General features: G+C 47.3%; 2 protein-coding genes across 2 annotated transcripts in view; both read left to right on the forward strand.

The window, feature by feature from the left end:
• LOC128299655 (nuclear receptor subfamily 2 group F member 1-B) overlaps window positions 1-13,998 on the forward strand; it is a 69,085-nt gene extending 55,087 nt beyond the window's left edge. Inside the window, exons 4-5 of the mRNA XM_053035672.1 lie at window positions 13,641-13,798; window positions 13,882-13,998. Coding sequence (XP_052891632.1) covers window positions 13,641-13,798; window positions 13,882-13,998 — 275 coding nt within the window. The remainder of the gene's footprint in view (window positions 1-13,640; window positions 13,799-13,881) is intronic.
• A 342-nt stretch (window positions 13,999-14,340) lies between these two features.
• LOC128298832 (uncharacterized) lies at window positions 14,341-15,015 on the forward strand. The gene has a single exon (XM_053034632.1). It carries the CDS (start codon window positions 14,341-14,343, stop codon window positions 15,013-15,015), a length of 675 nt encoding a protein of 224 aa, XP_052890592.1.
• Window positions 15,016-16,921: the final 1,906 nt, after the last annotated feature.

The raw sequence follows: 16,921 nt of genomic DNA on the forward strand, positions 1-16,921 counted from the left end.
CTTCGGACACACCACACACCACTCGTCCAGCTGTAACACTACAAAACAGAGAGATCAAGAATTTAATCCGGCTCATGACCTGTCGCAGACCGATCATGAAACCACTCGCCCTCTTCGAATGGAAAACCCCTCGTCTAATCATGAATTTTTAAAAACGTGTTCAGCACAAAATCACAACCTTTTGGCACGGATCGAGGTTTAATGTGACCTCTCTTCCACCCACCGAGATAAAAACCGCCCCGATGGACATCCCAAGCGTCGTATATGGTTGACCCCTCCCTAACGGAGGCACTTCGGGCATCGTTTTACTGCTTTATTACACCAATCGTTTGCGAAAACTCGTTGCTACGCTCAATATCACCATAATTTACGGTGGTTTTATGACCCCCGCGACGATGTCCCTCTGGCAGGAACGCATCAGGGGTGGACTTGACTGGGAGGAGAGTCGTTGATTTAGATGATTTCGGTATAACTCGATGAAACCCTCCGCTGACGGACTCACCCTACTACACTCACGTTAAAGTTAAATTCCCTACCATTTCCCTACCGATGGGTCAGCAAAAACAGGACCTTGTGTTGTACTTCTGCTATTTTTTTACTGTCCTCTTCGCTTATTTATAGCCATCCTGCAGCATGGTAATAGATTTTTCAATCCTCACTATTCATGCTACACCTCTGTTTAGTTCCGCCCGGTGCTCTGAACCTCCGAAACTGAAATTGCATTCGATTCCATCCCACCAAATGTTGTCCAACAATGGCATTCTTGCCGTGCATTTAGTTTTAGTGGATAAAAATATGGACACGCAGCTTGCAAAACCCACAAACGCCTATTAAGGCCGTCCCTAAACATGTTTATTTTGAGTGCCACAGAGAAACAACATTGGGAAAATATATATTTTTGGCATAGACAGAAGATGCCTTCAAGGTATTTAGATGTCTGAGGGGTTTACTGGGTTTGGAGCCACCCAAGTTTAGGCTTCTGTTATTGCAAGTGTTTCCAAAACACGAAGATGTCCTAAATCGAATAAGTTACACCGTTCGACCGGTTAGACAGATCAAAAACTCCGATGAAGGTCCAACTCATTCTCTCTGCGTTACCATAGAGACCAACGAGACACAACCAGATCTCCCTATTTAGAGCCTGCTACGATGACGCCTGTTCATGGTGACGAAGCGCATCAAGCACACCATCGACACATTCGCGTACAGGTTATAGCTGCTGCACCGTATAGCCTGACCTCTTCAGCCACAACCTCGACGAGAGTTGTGTACGAGCGTGCTCGCACCGGACCATCCCCACCCGGCCTGTCAGTGTCCATTACGTTAGATTATTGTTATTTTTATTGCATTACGCCGCGGTACCTCATTTATTCGATTTTTGCGTGCAAAATCCACACACAAACGGACGTCTGCGGCTCTTCCTCCCATTCAATGACGATCGTTGGATTGATTTCTTCCCAATACGTCCTAACGAACCGTACGAACAGGTATTGATCGCTAATGATAGCCTCTAGCCGCAGCTGGAACCTGGCATCGACCTGCCCATTTCATCCTAGCGCATTCTTCGCGCTGCAAATTCCAGGGCCATGTGCTTTTTGCGTCGCCCTTCGCGCGTTTATGGCCGAACCGTTGCGAACCGTTTTCGGGCGCTGGAGAAACCCGCGGTATTGAGCAGTATTGTGCCGCCGCTGTGCACTCCACACACACACGTTACGAAGGTCCGGGTTTTATAGCTCTGACCTCCTTACCGTGCAAGGTGTCGGACACGGCACGATCTCCGCACGCTGCTTCCCTCGCTTCGATCATCCATTTTTCTGCGATATTGATAGTAATATGCGTTAGAAAATTGATCTCACGCGATTCAATTTGGCCTGCTTCATACGTGACATTAGTGATGGATACATCAGCGTCGGCACCGGCACCGGATAATGTAGGACACACCGGGTAAATGGGGGGAGGTTTTTTGCATAAAAGTTTCATCTTGTTCGTTTGCACATTCGATTGTTCGATGCGAAAAACCTTTCCATTGCCGGTTTGATCGATGTTCGACGCCAGTCTGATGACTCTGATGATGGAAAAAGAGATTGCGGCCCGTTGAAAGCCGTTGATGAATGTTTTCAACGCACGCATTGTACCGTTGTCCGGCAGCAAAAAAAGAGAGAATTGTTATTGAAAATATACTTTCCATACTCTTGTCATAGGGATGATCGTTTCATGTAACTTACCACTTGATAAGAACGATCACACTCGCTAGACGACCGTTGCGGGATGTTGCCAGTGTGACAGATTCAATGTCAAGTTCTCGCCCTGCACTGTGAAGGCTGTATGACCTTCAACTTCCGCACCACAATCGATGGCAAACAGTGCCACGTGTAACATTCCCTAAACCCACCTAGCAAACAACTCCATTCTAGACGCGAGAATTTGGACGGTCGATACAACATTTACCAGTGCCCGCCGCAACAGCATCCCACTTCTCTCCCTCCCTGTGCGTATGCAGACAATCATCCGCTTTTTTATGCGCTCAGTAACACCACCAGCATCCACCGTCTAGTCGAAATATACACCTTTTCGCCACCCTGACGCACCGATCCGGGGTGTTGCCTTTCGACCGCAGCACTAAGCCAATAATCACCCCAATAAAAAAAGCCAACCGAATAAAACAAAACCCCCGGTTGCAAGCAAGCAAATTTTCCACCCTCGGTTAGGTTCGCTGTCACCGCAGCACTGGCCATGCAAGGGTGCAAGGCTATATCTACTGCCGACAGTGCCATTGGCAAAAACCAGAAGCTCACCACCAGAACGAATTAAAATAATTTCATTTAACGGCCAACCGCCCAGCATCCCGCCAGCCGTCCCCACCGAGAAGCGACGAGGTTTCTCGGCCAGGCAGATCTGTCCAGCTAGCAGCTGGATGAGGGTTGGAACGCCATCACCTTCCGGTGTCCTTGATGGTGGCGTTTCGGAAAAACATGTGTTTCGCTGCCCGCCGATGTCCGCCAGGACGAAGGATGCAATGGAACACAGCCAAAAAAACAGAGCAAGAGATAGAGGGAAAGAGAGAGAATAGAAATGAAGTGACAAAATGCGGTGCGGAAAATCGTGTGCCACACCTTTCTGCCCACCGACCGGGGCCGAATCTCTTCCCTGACCTGTCGATGGTATTGTCTGTCGGACGCAGATTAATGACTTGTAACGCCAAACGGCACCGAATTCGTCGGAGTGGTTGCGATGTATTTTTTTTCCCGCTGGGGTTTTCGCCCGTTCGCTCTTACCACTAAAGTACCTCGCGTATTTACACTGCCAGCTTGTCCGTGTTGTCGCGACACTGTGTTTGCAGTCGCTTTTTGTTGGGACTTCTTTTTTTGTTCTTTGGCCGCACCACATCCTACCTCATTGTCCTTTTTGCTCTGTGCGTGTGTTGCAAGTTTGCACCAAATATAATTCGTACTCGGTGAGATTAGATTTTTGGCCTGAAGCACACGGTATCTTGTTGCCAAACGGAACCACACACATTCGACAATGACTAATGGTGGTATGTATGCTTGTGGTGAAGTTGATCTAGCCCCGATCCAATCAACTCGTAAAGGAGTAACATTTTACGCGATTTTCATTGACAAAAGAACACTTTACAGCAGCCGTATCGAATTGCTGCTGGGTGCTATAAAAGGTGCTCCATCCCTGAGGACTTCCCCGAACATGTGAATATCCTTTAGAGGGATGCAACCAACCTCCAACACCAGCAATGTAGAAAAATGCTTCACCGACCATCTCCAACTGTCCAATTCCGATTTTTCACGAATTCAACAAACAGTCCTTCCAAGTGCACTAACCTGGAAAGCCTTTTGCGAGTAAGATAAGCGACAAAACTTTCACCCGAATGTCGACTTACGACACTACGCAAACGACAATCGGAGTCGACCGCACCATCTTTCTCTCGCACTCTCGGTATCAACCCCATTACGGTCGATTTAACGACGTATCGGAATGGCAACGACTCCTCCGTACGAGTGTGGTCCGTGCACGTTTTCTATTGTAAACCGGATGTCGAAATGTAGCCAAAAAACCGTTTGTTTAAAATTAACAAAAGATGAAAAATGGAGGAAAAGTGTACCTTTCCTTGCGACCGATTCATTCAACCAACCGTCCCCGATAGCGGGATGCGGTCCTATCATCCCCTTTTTTCCAGGTGACAGGTGTTAACATTTCCGCATTATCGCCCACCTATTTCTGGTGAAAGTCGAAAGTTCTTCGACGAACACCCTTTCACACTATCGTCGGGAAAATTCTGTCCCAATGCCGTTCCCAAACTGAAGCCCCCCGTGACGACTGATGCTATCAGTCCAACACCCGGTGCTGCCTTATCAAACCACGAACGCCCAACAGCGTTTCGGGGTGGTGAAACAAGACAACTAATTAAATATTTTAATTTGATTTTAATTGTTTTGTCAACCTTCATGCGTGTTCCGGCCTCCGCCGCCCCGCCACTCTTTTGCTCCATCCGGGCTGCCCCCCAGCTGGAAAACAGGCAACTTGAGCACGTTTTATGAGATTCTTTTCAAACATGAAACTTTCAAAGGACACACGTTGGGCACTTGAAACGTGTTCGGGTTCGGCACATGTTCCCACCACATGTCCCTAGGCGTAGACATATGGTTTACACCCGATTACCATCATTATGATTAGCAATTTGCCCGTGATTAAAATTATTGTTTTACGACATTTGCTCACCCGTCCATGGTCGGCATCCTGCTTAATGAAGGCTCTGCCCTAAAGAATGGCACTTCGGCATGTTTTCTCAAGAGAGCAGTCTTCGTCCCCGCCGTCCAAATAATCCCGTAACGCTCCGGATATGATGCTGCGGATGCCGTTAAACTGTTAGTGGTGATGCTTCGAGAAGGTACCCTACGATTTGGCGACCAAACAACCCCCGGACTTGTCGCCCCCGGAAGCTGAAGAGCATTATCTCATATTAGCATCATTTATGTAACCTCTACCGGAAGCAACCGTGCGGCCCCTGACACGAGATGACGAGCTAAGTGCCTACCGTTTAGTGCCACTTTCTTCTGTTGCGGTGTTCAAGAATGGTGCATGGGGAGGTGGCCATCACTACTTCCATTGGAACGGGGGATGCATTTTCGGGTTTGGCAAAGCAAACAGCAAACCCATCAACCCAACAACTACACCCGGACCCGGCATGGCCCGTTGCTTCCAAGATGTGCGATGGATGAGATATTCCAGGCCGCATTTGACATGCCAATGTCTTCGAGGACATGCGTGACTTTTTTGGGCAGGAAAGGGTACGTGTGTTTAGTTTGCGACAATGTGTTATACCAGAACCAACAGCACAGTGTACGTGATAGTACGTGACAGTTCGTTGCAGTGCGGGAGTAATTATGGTAGGAAGATTGCACATCTGGCATATTGTCCTGGCTAATATCATCGATCTATGTTGACTAAGTACAGAGCGTCTGGATACACGGACCTGATGCATATGGGCTGTGTTAATGGAACTTTGCAACTTCCAGTGTAGCGTAAAGCAGAAGGACACTGCATGCGCCACTACTATAAGTTGTACTTAACCCGCTTTGAAGGGGTTTTGTTGACTTCCAGCCTACTTAGACTTGGGTTTTGATACAAGGCATGTATTTGTTCATTTGTACGTACTTTTCGAAGATGATTCCTGAAAGATTAAGAAAATTACCTCTATCAAATTGATGTTATCGGCCTGTCTTCAGTGAATAATCATAAATCACACATTACCTCGCACTAACGCACAACATGCACATCCAACCGGTTCCGGACACCGAGCCTGATCGGTCACAACACTAATCACGTTAATAAATTACCCATCAGTGCCCCCCGTGAACACTAACCACAAACGACAAATGTCAAACGTCAAACAAGAAACCACTGTAACGGAACCGGAAAGGCAATCCGCAATCAGATGAACTTACACCGAAATACACTTGCCGGCTTCATAAAAAATGCACCCCATGTCGAGGGGAGCCCATCGAAATAATAGTTTTCCACGTAACATTTCCACCCCGAATAGAACAATTTTCCAACGTAAACATAACCTTTCCGGAACTAACAACGGAGCGACGTGAGGTTTGCGTGTGCTCAGTGTGTGACAGTGCGAAAACCTCAAACGAAATGCACTTTAAACGGCGGAAATCAACCCATTTTCCGACGCCGCAAGTTGATTAAAATTACGTGAAAATCGTCTTCTAAACCGATACACCGCACATTGCACCTGTTTTGAGGGTTGTTTCGTGTCGCTCCTTTGTTTATCACTGCGTCGTGTGTGCAACGCGGGAAAAAGGGATGGGGAGGGTAAACCATTTGACGTTGGATCATCATGATGAACAACTGTCACTTGGAATTCCCGCTAATGGGCCGGAACGGTTTTAGCCGTATCGACATCAACATCAAAGCGACCAAAGTTCCACAATATCCAGTACCTGCTGCTACCACAAAATCATGACGATTATTTCATCTCGCATCATCCATAACCGCGCCACATTATCAACCGGATAATGCGGACAGCTTTAGTTTAATGCACTCGTCAATTGTACCGACCGCGTGCGCGTAGATCAAACAGGGGGCTACTAACGGTTGGATAAAAACGTACCCCATCGACATTAGGCCACACCATCATCGCGTCCTGCAAACAATGCCACAAAGCGTCACGGGTGGTCGTAGGTAGATTGAAAAGTCAAAACCATCCTTTTGCCGCTGTTTTTTTATGTGTACCCCTTTTTGATTCGAGATCGGGGATGTTTTTGTGAAAAAGGTTTCGATTCCTAGCGCAGAATTCGTCAATTTGTTGAACTGCTGTGCCTTTAGTCCGGGAAGCAGATGTTTTTTCATATTAATGTTTTATGCTTCCCGCACAGTTTCCAGGGTCTTTTGGGGAGTAATAAAAGTTTGAGGATTTTTCGTTATAGAGTCAAAAATTAATCACGTCTCGTTTCCTTTCTCGATTCTTTATTGGTGTGATTGATGAGGCCGCCGAAGTCTTATTGTAGGACTTTGTCTGTAAGATTTTAAAACCTAGAATTCCTTGGGAACTTTGCCGAATATTCTTCCAACACTCTTCAATAAGAACTCTAACTACGAGAGTGAGATGTAAAAGTGTTCAAAAGAATAAAAGATGTAATTTCCAGAAGAATCCAATGAAAACCCCATGTTACAGCAGAACCCCGCTCTTGTTTTGAGATCCAGTCGGCAAAAAGCATTGTGACTCCACTCTTACAGCACCACTAACAGCACGTTCCATGTTTTAGCTTGCGCCAGTAGTAGAAAACGGTTTAAAAACAGCAATAACCGACCACGGTTTACATGTAATGAACGGCCATATATCACTGATGGGAATCTACTGGCTCCGTGTACCACCGCCATAATGCGGGCGGAATATACGATGTACAGTGCGCGCGATCGGCCCCGAAAAAGGCGAAGAAACAAACATTCCTCCGGTGGGGAGTAGAATGGCGCTGGACCTGCTGGAGTGCAAGTGCGACATGGAAATGTCAGCCCTTGTCCGGAGTATGGCAAACTCGCTCGCCGCATTACACCCGCCGGACGAGATCAGCCGGAAGGTTAACGACGGCGAAGTGCGCATCATCGGCAACACCAAGAGGGCGTTTACAATCACAATGTTTACCGCCACCCGCTTCGACCCCGCCATTCCTTTTGTAATAGCTTCCCCCTCATCACCATCCTCAGAATGGTACCGCGACGACCACGTACACGTGCGTCTACGCGAACCAATGCACCACGGCCAGTAACCGCCCATCGGTCCGGAACAACTTTTGGGCATTCCAACACCACCCCTCCCTACCAAACATTTGTTGTCTCAATGTGTTTCTGGGTGGTTTGTGTGTTGATTTTTCAACAAACAAAGTAGAGAAACCCAATCGAAGTAGCCCATCCAGCGACTTTCAAACGAGCTGACAGCTGTCTTGAAGTTATCTAGTCACCGAAGTCAACTCCACGCAGCACACAATAGGATGTGAAGGTTTCTTCGGGATGTTTTTCCCCCAAAAAACTTTAAGATCTAACTTGCAGCAAAATAGACTCCTCGACTGCCTCCAAAGTTGATACAAAGATGTGCTCCTTGTCCTGACTCACTCCTGACCGATGGACCACCCGACATCAGGCTACAAAGGAATCCCTTTTTCCGCCGCCTGATACACACACACCGAGACAGGGCGAAAGCACACGTAGAAGATAACCCGCACGGGCTGGCACGGGCTGGCAAAGTTTATAAATGGCAGTTGTGCAATCAGCACCGGGGCAAACAATAAAACATTTCAAATATTTGTTTTTACGATCATCGCGGTCATTGTTCGCGGAGGGGAACCCGCGAAGTGGCACGGGACGGGCACGGGCAAAGAATCGCGCACCCAACCGAAGGACCGACTCATCATGCCAATGAAATTTAATAAAGTGCGCTATCTTTTATTGGTTGATTCAGGCAACCGGCAAAAGAGCAACAAAAATGTATACCAAAAAAAAAAGCTTGGCAATGCTTCAGACCCACCGTACCGAACTCCGAAGGTGGACCCGAGACGGCCAGCATCCACAACACAAACGTTTATCGATTGATGATTAATTGATGGATAAATGCAAGGGGGTCGGTACGTGAGTGAGGGACGGAGCTGGGTGTGTGCCGAATGGTAAAGATTTACTTTTCGGTTTTGCGTGAGATTTTTGTCCGTTTTCTTGGCTGCGCGCGCGCTTGCTTGCGTATACACTGACACGGGCACACACAGCACCTCCCCGAAGCCATCACGAACCCATGGACAACCTTTTTTGCCAATTATGGCAAGTGCATTCGGTTAGCCGCCCTCCCCTCGGCGGGGTAGGAGACTTTGGGGTTTGCTGAAGAAGGACCACAGGGACCGACCGACCGAGGGGGACTGTTTGTTTGCACACGGAATTAATATTGCCGCCACAAAATGGCGATCGGTTCGGTTGTGCAATTTTTGGGGCAGGGAAACTGTTGGGCGAATTATTGGTTAAGGGAAATTAATTATAAATTAAGTACCGCGGCGAGTGGGTGCATCGTCCGATGCTGGATCCACGAGTCAATCAGAAGTGCTGTGTGGACAGAAAATTATGGTAAATTGATTACAGTGGAACATGGGTTATTTGTATTTGTTATATGTACTAATGCCAATATTGAATTTTTGCATTATATACACACTATAAACATATTAGTTTGTGAGTTTTTCAGCACTAATTAACACTTGTAACGGTAATACTAACAATATGTATGGCGGATTGCATAAGCACAGGCGCAAATCATGATACTACATGTCGACTCGTGCTTGTTTTTCTTCGTTTTGTAATGAATGGCCTTTCAATACCCATTTATTTATTTACATTCTCATTTTTCACCCGGTGCCCAAGTTTCACAGCCAGTGCGGGTTGATTAGTGCTGGCTCCCATGCTTTATTAGTGCAAGTGCAATGAGCGTCGCGCCCCTATCGCACTAACGCAGTCACCACCTCTGTGAAGCATCCAATTACAAACAGCTCTAATAGTATTAATTTAAACCATTCCATCGATAACACCCACCGCACAGCAGAAGACACTCTTAGACTCGAGAAAAAGTACTCCAAACACCCCTTTCCCTTTTTGCCGGGGGACTTTTTCCCCAAGAAGAAGGACAAGCTGAAGCGCTGCTTGTTATGCATATACGGCAAAAGGCACTACAATGCGCATAAAGAACAACGCATCAATGCGTGGCATTTAATTTAGCATCATTAAGCTGAACCCGATCCGACCAAGGGGCTCGGTAGCGTCGGAGTCACATGAAAGGGGGCAACCAAAACACCCATTCACCACGTGTCGCATGTCGGGCCAGCTGGAACTCCCCTTGATCTGTCTAACCGTCGAAGGGAGAAATGGTTCCCGCATGTCGGTGCCAGTAATAGTAGTAGTAGAAGAAAGTGGTAATAAAAGCATAATAAATATTTCGCTGACACGGTGCTTAATGACTCGATCGAGCGTTTCGGAGCGCCGAGATGATGATCGCGAGGATGCCAGGGGTGTCGGCGAGATGTTTTGGGTAATGTAAGCTAATTTATGACGCTGTTCCAGGCATGCCCTGTCCCGTGTACGGAAAGTCATCATACTGCACTGCGCTGAACCGATCATGCATCAAAGAAAGGCAATTTTGACGGCTTAAAACCCTCGCAACTCCCGCAAACCCGCAGTAACTTCTTGCTGCAGGGACGCGGAGTGAAAATTCATCATCATCGGATTATTACCGTGCATTATTTAATGGATTGCCTAATCCGACTTGTGTGCGGAACTGCGAAATGTCTTTGATGTGTGGCTCTTCCCCACACGGCCCACGGTAAATCCGGCCGTGGACATCATTCTTGCGAGATTGCCCAAAGCGACCAAGGTAATGGCACGAAATTTCGTACTGCTCAGCATTCTTTTTACATAAAGACAACTTTTTTAATACTTTTCGCAAGCAAAAACCAACCACTGCAGCGGAGGCCCCCGTCCATGTCGGGATTTGCTCAAAATTTGCTCATTAAAAATGGCGCACACGGCAACGGAAAAGGGATCCCGCTTGCCGATCTGATTCGGTGTGTCTGCGGAGAGTATCAGTTACATCATTAAGATGTTTTCCGTTTTGGGGGCGAAGGATGTTTTGGGTCGTTTCTTGGGATTTGCCTCACGATGGGCAGATAGTAAGACGATAGTTTTAAGGCATGATGATGTCTTAACCAAGAAGTTTTGCGAATTAAAAATTACCTTTTGTTCGGAGCCAACTCCAACACCGGCCACCGGTCAGCAGTGACTTTACCGATGCGGTTCACAAATCAATTCCACTCATCCGGTGGTCAACTGTTACATCAGTAACATAAGCACCCACTTGTCTTCCGACTTGTCCACATATCCAAACATGGGGACTCCCTCGCGCCGTGGCGTTTCTACCCGGTGCCCAGGCCTCTGTTCGGTTGTCAATCGACCTACATAAAGTGTTTGTAATCAGTAGCAATTTGCGCTAATTGGTCCGAATGGAGTGAAGAATGCTGTGTTTGTTCGGGCCGGGCGAACAGAATGTCCCATCGGCAAACATAAGATCGTTCGCCTCCCCTCGGTACCTCTGCTACCGATCGACGGCGACGATCCCCGACGACATCGAGATGATGAAAAATAAAGATTATTGTCTTTAATTTGGTACCCACACTCGGTTCGGTTTTGTCTTTTCCAACTTGGAGCTGAAAAAGACGAAATGCCACAGTGGGCAATTCTCTACGCGTTTTTTTCCGGCCTATTCTCAACCGACGGCATAGATCATCGCGTCACCGACTGCCTACGGTTGTGCTGGGCGATGCGTGATATGTCGCATTCTAGGTTCATCAAATTGAAGGCAGTTTAATTGAATTTCATCACCCCTTGTGTGCCGATGCCGCTAGCCGATCGTGCGTCGATCATGATGTCGATCGTTCTATGCCTAGCTTACGTAACCGGTTGTTGCGCATCATGCAACTTCTCAGTGTTGTTCAACCCGACAGAGAAAAAAGAAACCCCAAACTTGTGTCTAATTGTGTCCACACACAAAAAAAACACAATCTGTCACTTTAGGAAGACTCTCCCTTACTTAACCCTTCAGCTTCCGATACACACGCGCGCTCTGGTTTGACCTTTTGGAGGCGTGATCGAAAGCATGTGTTACCGCTTCATCCGCTGATCCGTTTTTCATTCCTTCCCCAAAAAGTCTGTTAAGTGGCGAGATTTGTCTTTCGAGAACCTTCACAAAAAATTGCCCAAAAGAGAAAAAAAACGCAACAATCATGCCCAATTAAATAGTGACATACTCACAGCTTGTTCACACCGAACATCAAAGCTGCTCCCACAGCTCGTCGACGCGAAACAGGTGAGCCGCAAGACAAATTCCTCTACAGCTGTAGGTGAGCTGCTCAAGCACGTTCGCGTGAGGGAATTATGGTTTTCCGTGCTCTACACATCATCACATCATCATCATCAACATCATATGTCCTCGGCACATTCGAGTAGCTGCTACAAGACAGAAAAAAGGGAAGCACGAAGACCAACAGCAAAAGGCAAAAATCCTCCATGACAAACAGATGTTATCGGAGCAGCTTCAAGAGCACGAGGTCCCCAGCACTATTGGTTAACCCATTAACGAACGCGGGAGTCAAGTGCCCCTTTTTAAGCGAAGTGGGTACCCACTCGTCAAAATCCAACCGTTGGAATGTAGTACGAGTGCGTGCGCGCGTCAGACGGCGATGAATAAATTTTAATTACCCCTGCGCGCTACTTGATTAGGCGCAGTCTCGCTCACGACAGGACCGGAACGCACTACGGTCGCTTTTTCTCAATGGGTTCGGCAGTTGGCGCACGCGACTCCGTAGTAGTCGCCGGCTCGCTGCCTCCGAATGGAATCCGAATCTTCCGTTTATTAGTATTTATGCCTCTGGGACATTAGCGTGCAGCATCGGTTCAATTGACCTACAACCGATGATACTCGGAATCAAGATCGGCAATCGGGAAGAGATACTACCTTCCACTGGGAAACTTTTGATATAATCGGGAGCATTAAATTTTGGTTGCGTAGAGCCCGTTACATTGCAACGTACAGCTCGGCAAAGTTGGACATACAGCAGTACTGCAAGCTGGACAGTTAAAACATAACCCCCACGAGGAACTCCCTTGGAATCTTACTTCTAGTCGGACGACAACAGAATCTGCCAAACGTGCAGCCAGCAAAACAAAAAACCAAAAGAATGCCTTCCTCTTTTTCGGTCCAAGTCTACCATGGCACGGTTAGGATGGGTGTATGATGACGCATCAACTGCACCGTGATTTATGGGTTCCTTGTTCTTGCGGTATGTACAAGATTAAGGCAAGGAATTAAGCCAGCATTGACGTTGTCTCGAGTGGATTTTTCCCCTCCGGCGAGCTCTTGGCATTCGTGCGATGGTGGTGTGTCATTCCCGTTCCGGTGGTAGTAGTACGCTAGCATTTGGTTGAGTTACTTCAGTAGTAATGGTGGTAGTAATGTAATTTATGCCTCTGCTAATGGCACCCGGTATCTGCAGGGTAGTGGGCACACTTTCCCACACCTGATATTTTCATTCTTTTTTCCCCACACTTCATTCAGTTTCATACATTAATCGTTTCATTTTTCTTTCTTCCAGCCAGCTCCATTCACTCACCTGTTCTGTTAACAACCTGTTCTATTCCTTCCTTTAACTTATGCTTTGTTTTTTACTAATCTGTATCTTAAGTTTCTTTCCATTGTGTATTAGTTCTTCTGCTCGCAAATATAACCCAAGCTTTAACTCCAACTCCAACGTCCAGACAGCATAGGCAACAATAAAATAACACTTGCACACAGCGTTGCACCTTTTGCACCATTAATTGAATTGATTTGTTCTCTTCTAACAATCAGTTAGCACAAAGCACGCACAGGGTAACAAGGTGGATATGATTTTCTTTCTTTCTGTTTTATTATTTACTCCCAAATCCTTATCGCACCCAATAAAACACCCAATAGCCTCTTTCCCCATTGCCTCTGCTACACGTGTAGTGTGGAGTTTACTGAAGTTTTCACTAAAATGCTTGTGCTCTCTATTTGCTTGCAGATGCCTGTGGGCTTTCGGACGTGGCACACATCGAGTCGCTGCAGGAAAAGTCCCAGTGCGCGTTGGAGGAGTATTGCCGGTCACAGTATCCCAACCAACCGACCCGCTTCGGCAAGCTACTGCTACGTCTTCCCTCCCTAAGAACTGTGTCTTCACAGGTAGGTTAGCCCGCGAAAGTGGTCTTACGTGCAGCATGCTGAATGATCACCACTGTATGTTCATTCGTACCATTCACCTGCAGGTTATAGAGCAACTATTCTTCGTCCGACTGGTAGGCAAGACGCCTATAGAAACCCTCATCCGTGACATGCTGTTATCGGGCAGTAGTTTCTCCTGGCCCTACCTTCCTTCGATGTGACACACGGCCGTGTGGCGCCAACTGACAACGACATGATCTTCACTGATGATGGGCGGTGCGTCTACTACCGCGGTAGCCGCGGCCACCCTTCAACATCAGCAGCAACAACAACAACAGCAACAGCAACAACAACAGCAGCAGCAACAGCAACATCTGGAAGAGTTGCAGCAGCAACAAGCCCATTCGAATCAGCAACTGCAGCAGCAGCAGCAACACCATCAGCAGCAACTTGTTCACCATCTGCAGGCGCAGCAGCAGCTGCACGAACAGCACGATCACCAGCAACAGCAGCTACAACAGCAACAGCAGCAACAGCAGCAAACCCATCAGCAAACACTCGGCATGGCGCTGGGTCAGACTAGCACCCAGGCGCTGGCCCTCTCCCCATCGTCCAGCTCGTACTACAGCAGCTGTTGTTCGGATATGGCGGCGGCCGCGCTCTCCTCCCTGATGGCCAGCACCAGCCAGTTCACGCAGTTCCAGAACACGCTCAACTTTGTCAGCGGTGGTGCGATCGTGGCGGGAACTGCGGCCAGCAGCAGCAGTAGCCACCTCAGTACGGGCAGTGCTGCCAGCGTTAGTAGCTCCCGTAGTGGAGCCAGTACCGGTGGTGTTGATACGCACACGTCCAGCACGAACAGCGCGGGTCACGGTGGTGGAGCGGCCGGAAGTGGTAGTGATGGTACGGCTAGCTGCACTACTACGATGGATGGCAATGAGGACACTGGCAGTGGTGCTGCCGGTCATGTAAATAGCTTCGACAGCACGCTGGCAGCACTGGCGTCGACGTCACAGACTGCTGAGCACGTGGTCGTGGACGAGACGACAGGGCGCAAGATACGATCTTCCCACCCAACGGGTCTGCCGACCATTCTGATGGGGGCCGGCCACGTCGCAAACCTGCATCTCATCGACGACCTCGATCGGAGGGGCGCCGACTCGGACAGTAGCAATGGCCAGCAGCTCCGTCACCATGACGACACGAACGTATCCGTCGTCGATGATGAAGCGGCATAAAACGATCACAACCCCTCTGTGGTACCGGCCGCTATTCTTCTTTGGTTATCTTCGTCGAGCTCTTCAGTGATCGTCACCCGTCTACATTGAACGTTCAGACACCCGCGCGGTGTTACTGTACAACGGTATTCTCCAAGAGAATGTTAGCCCAGTGTTCGATGCTAATTAATTATTTATCTGCGAGCAATCTCCATTTCGATCTAGTTCTACGTTTACTCGAAGCTCGCCGTACGTTAAATTATGTTTCGTATACTCTAAAAAAAACACCCAGTGCAATCGATCGGCGAGGAACTGTCACGGGTCGGGTCACACGTGATCCCGATGCGGGGTTTCCTTCTTTTTGGCAAATGTTTTCGGAAAACAGCTACTAATCGAATTAAATGTGTATGTAATTGTGTGTGTAACAAAATTCTTCTTGCCCGAAGAGATGAAACAAAAAAGGCGTGAGCAAAACTGATATTTGCAATATATAAATAGATTTAACGTAACAAAGAATGTAAAACAAATAAACAGTGGCATTTCTCATGCAAGCAAAAGGTAAATCTGCAAACAAAACAACAAAAAAGGCTCCATTTTTAGGCAGGACTCCAGTCGCATTCCCGGCAAACAATCACCAAGAATTGTGGTAGGACTTCAAACATGTCCAGATGTAGTTTTTTTGTGAATGTGCAATTTCGCGTCGAGGCGCGTTGTGGTGCGTTACCGGGCAGGAGTCAACCATTTAAACACCCCCAGAAGAGGTAGAGGCAATCTTACACACTTGTGCAGAAGTCTAATCAAAAACTGTTGGCCGTCCATTAAGGTTCTCTTCAGTAGTTCCAGTCGATGTTTCCCCTTGTTCCTTGCTGTCCGCTATGTCTGTGCGTCCATTTTGTGTTAGCTTCGTTCCCTCGTGTACATAGGTTTAGTGACGCTGTCTGGCATTTGGCTTCCCATTTTAGTATCTTTCGGTGTTTGAGATCCTTTCGTCCAATCTGATCGCGATCAATGCAGGTAGCGATGAGACCCGGACAATGTGCTGCTGGTGTTTTGTTTTACGTTTGCCATCGGCCGATCAGAGACGGATGGACTTGATGGACCATCCAGAGGGGAGCATATGTAGCATACACAAAATATGATTTAAGTTCATCCCACCATCATCCTCCCTTCACGCTACGAAACGAACGGTCTGTTGTACATATACGCATATAATCATCTACTCAAGCAAATGTTCTTCCGCGAGCAAAGGTCGCGTGAACCGGAAATCGGAAGGAAATGTGTTGAGCAAAGGGGAAAACACAACACGCTACGCTGTGTTACGCGGATAGCGTCGGTAGCAGAATCAAACTAGTTTAGTTAATTTAATTTGTGCATTGGTTTTGTGCGATCAGACCAGGATTTCTTTTCTTGCCCCGAGTTTCTAGTTTATTAATAACTTTATTGCTCTCCTTGGCGGGACGTGGCAGCAACGATGCCAAGTCCTTCGAGAAACATAGTTCCACTCCATTTCGGAGCGTAAATCAAACCCGTTATGGTGTTATCGTTTGTGTTTAAATTATATGTTGCATAAATAACAAATAATATAAAATGGAAAAACGACAGCAAAAACCGAGAAGCAATGAAAGCACGATCGCTTGCGGAACTGGATGAACAAACTAGTTAAACGAAAGTTAAGCAAATTGCATGTGAAAGTCTGGGCAGGAAAGTAGTATCACACTGTAAGCACTGGGAAGGAAAGTAAAGTGAGCATACTTTTAAAATGAATAAAACCCACAAACACACAACACGCGCATATGTAATATTTATATACAACCCTTGATTGATTGAGGAACGTGGGAATGTGAACGTGGTATGCTAGAACAAGAAATAAACAAAACAATATGTAAACATGAAACAATACCGGAAAACGGAACCGACTTTTACTGCT

This window comes from Anopheles moucheti, chromosome 2, assembly GCF_943734755.1.
Source record: "Anopheles moucheti chromosome 2, idAnoMoucSN_F20_07, whole genome shotgun sequence".
NCBI classification, from domain to species: Eukaryota; Metazoa; Arthropoda; class Insecta; order Diptera; family Culicidae; genus Anopheles; species Anopheles moucheti.

Coding starts and splice junctions, on each gene's coding strand:
- LOC128298832 (XM_053034632.1), top strand. CDS start 14,341: ATGGCGCTGGGTCAGACTAGCACCCAGGCGCTGGCCCTCTCCCCATCG.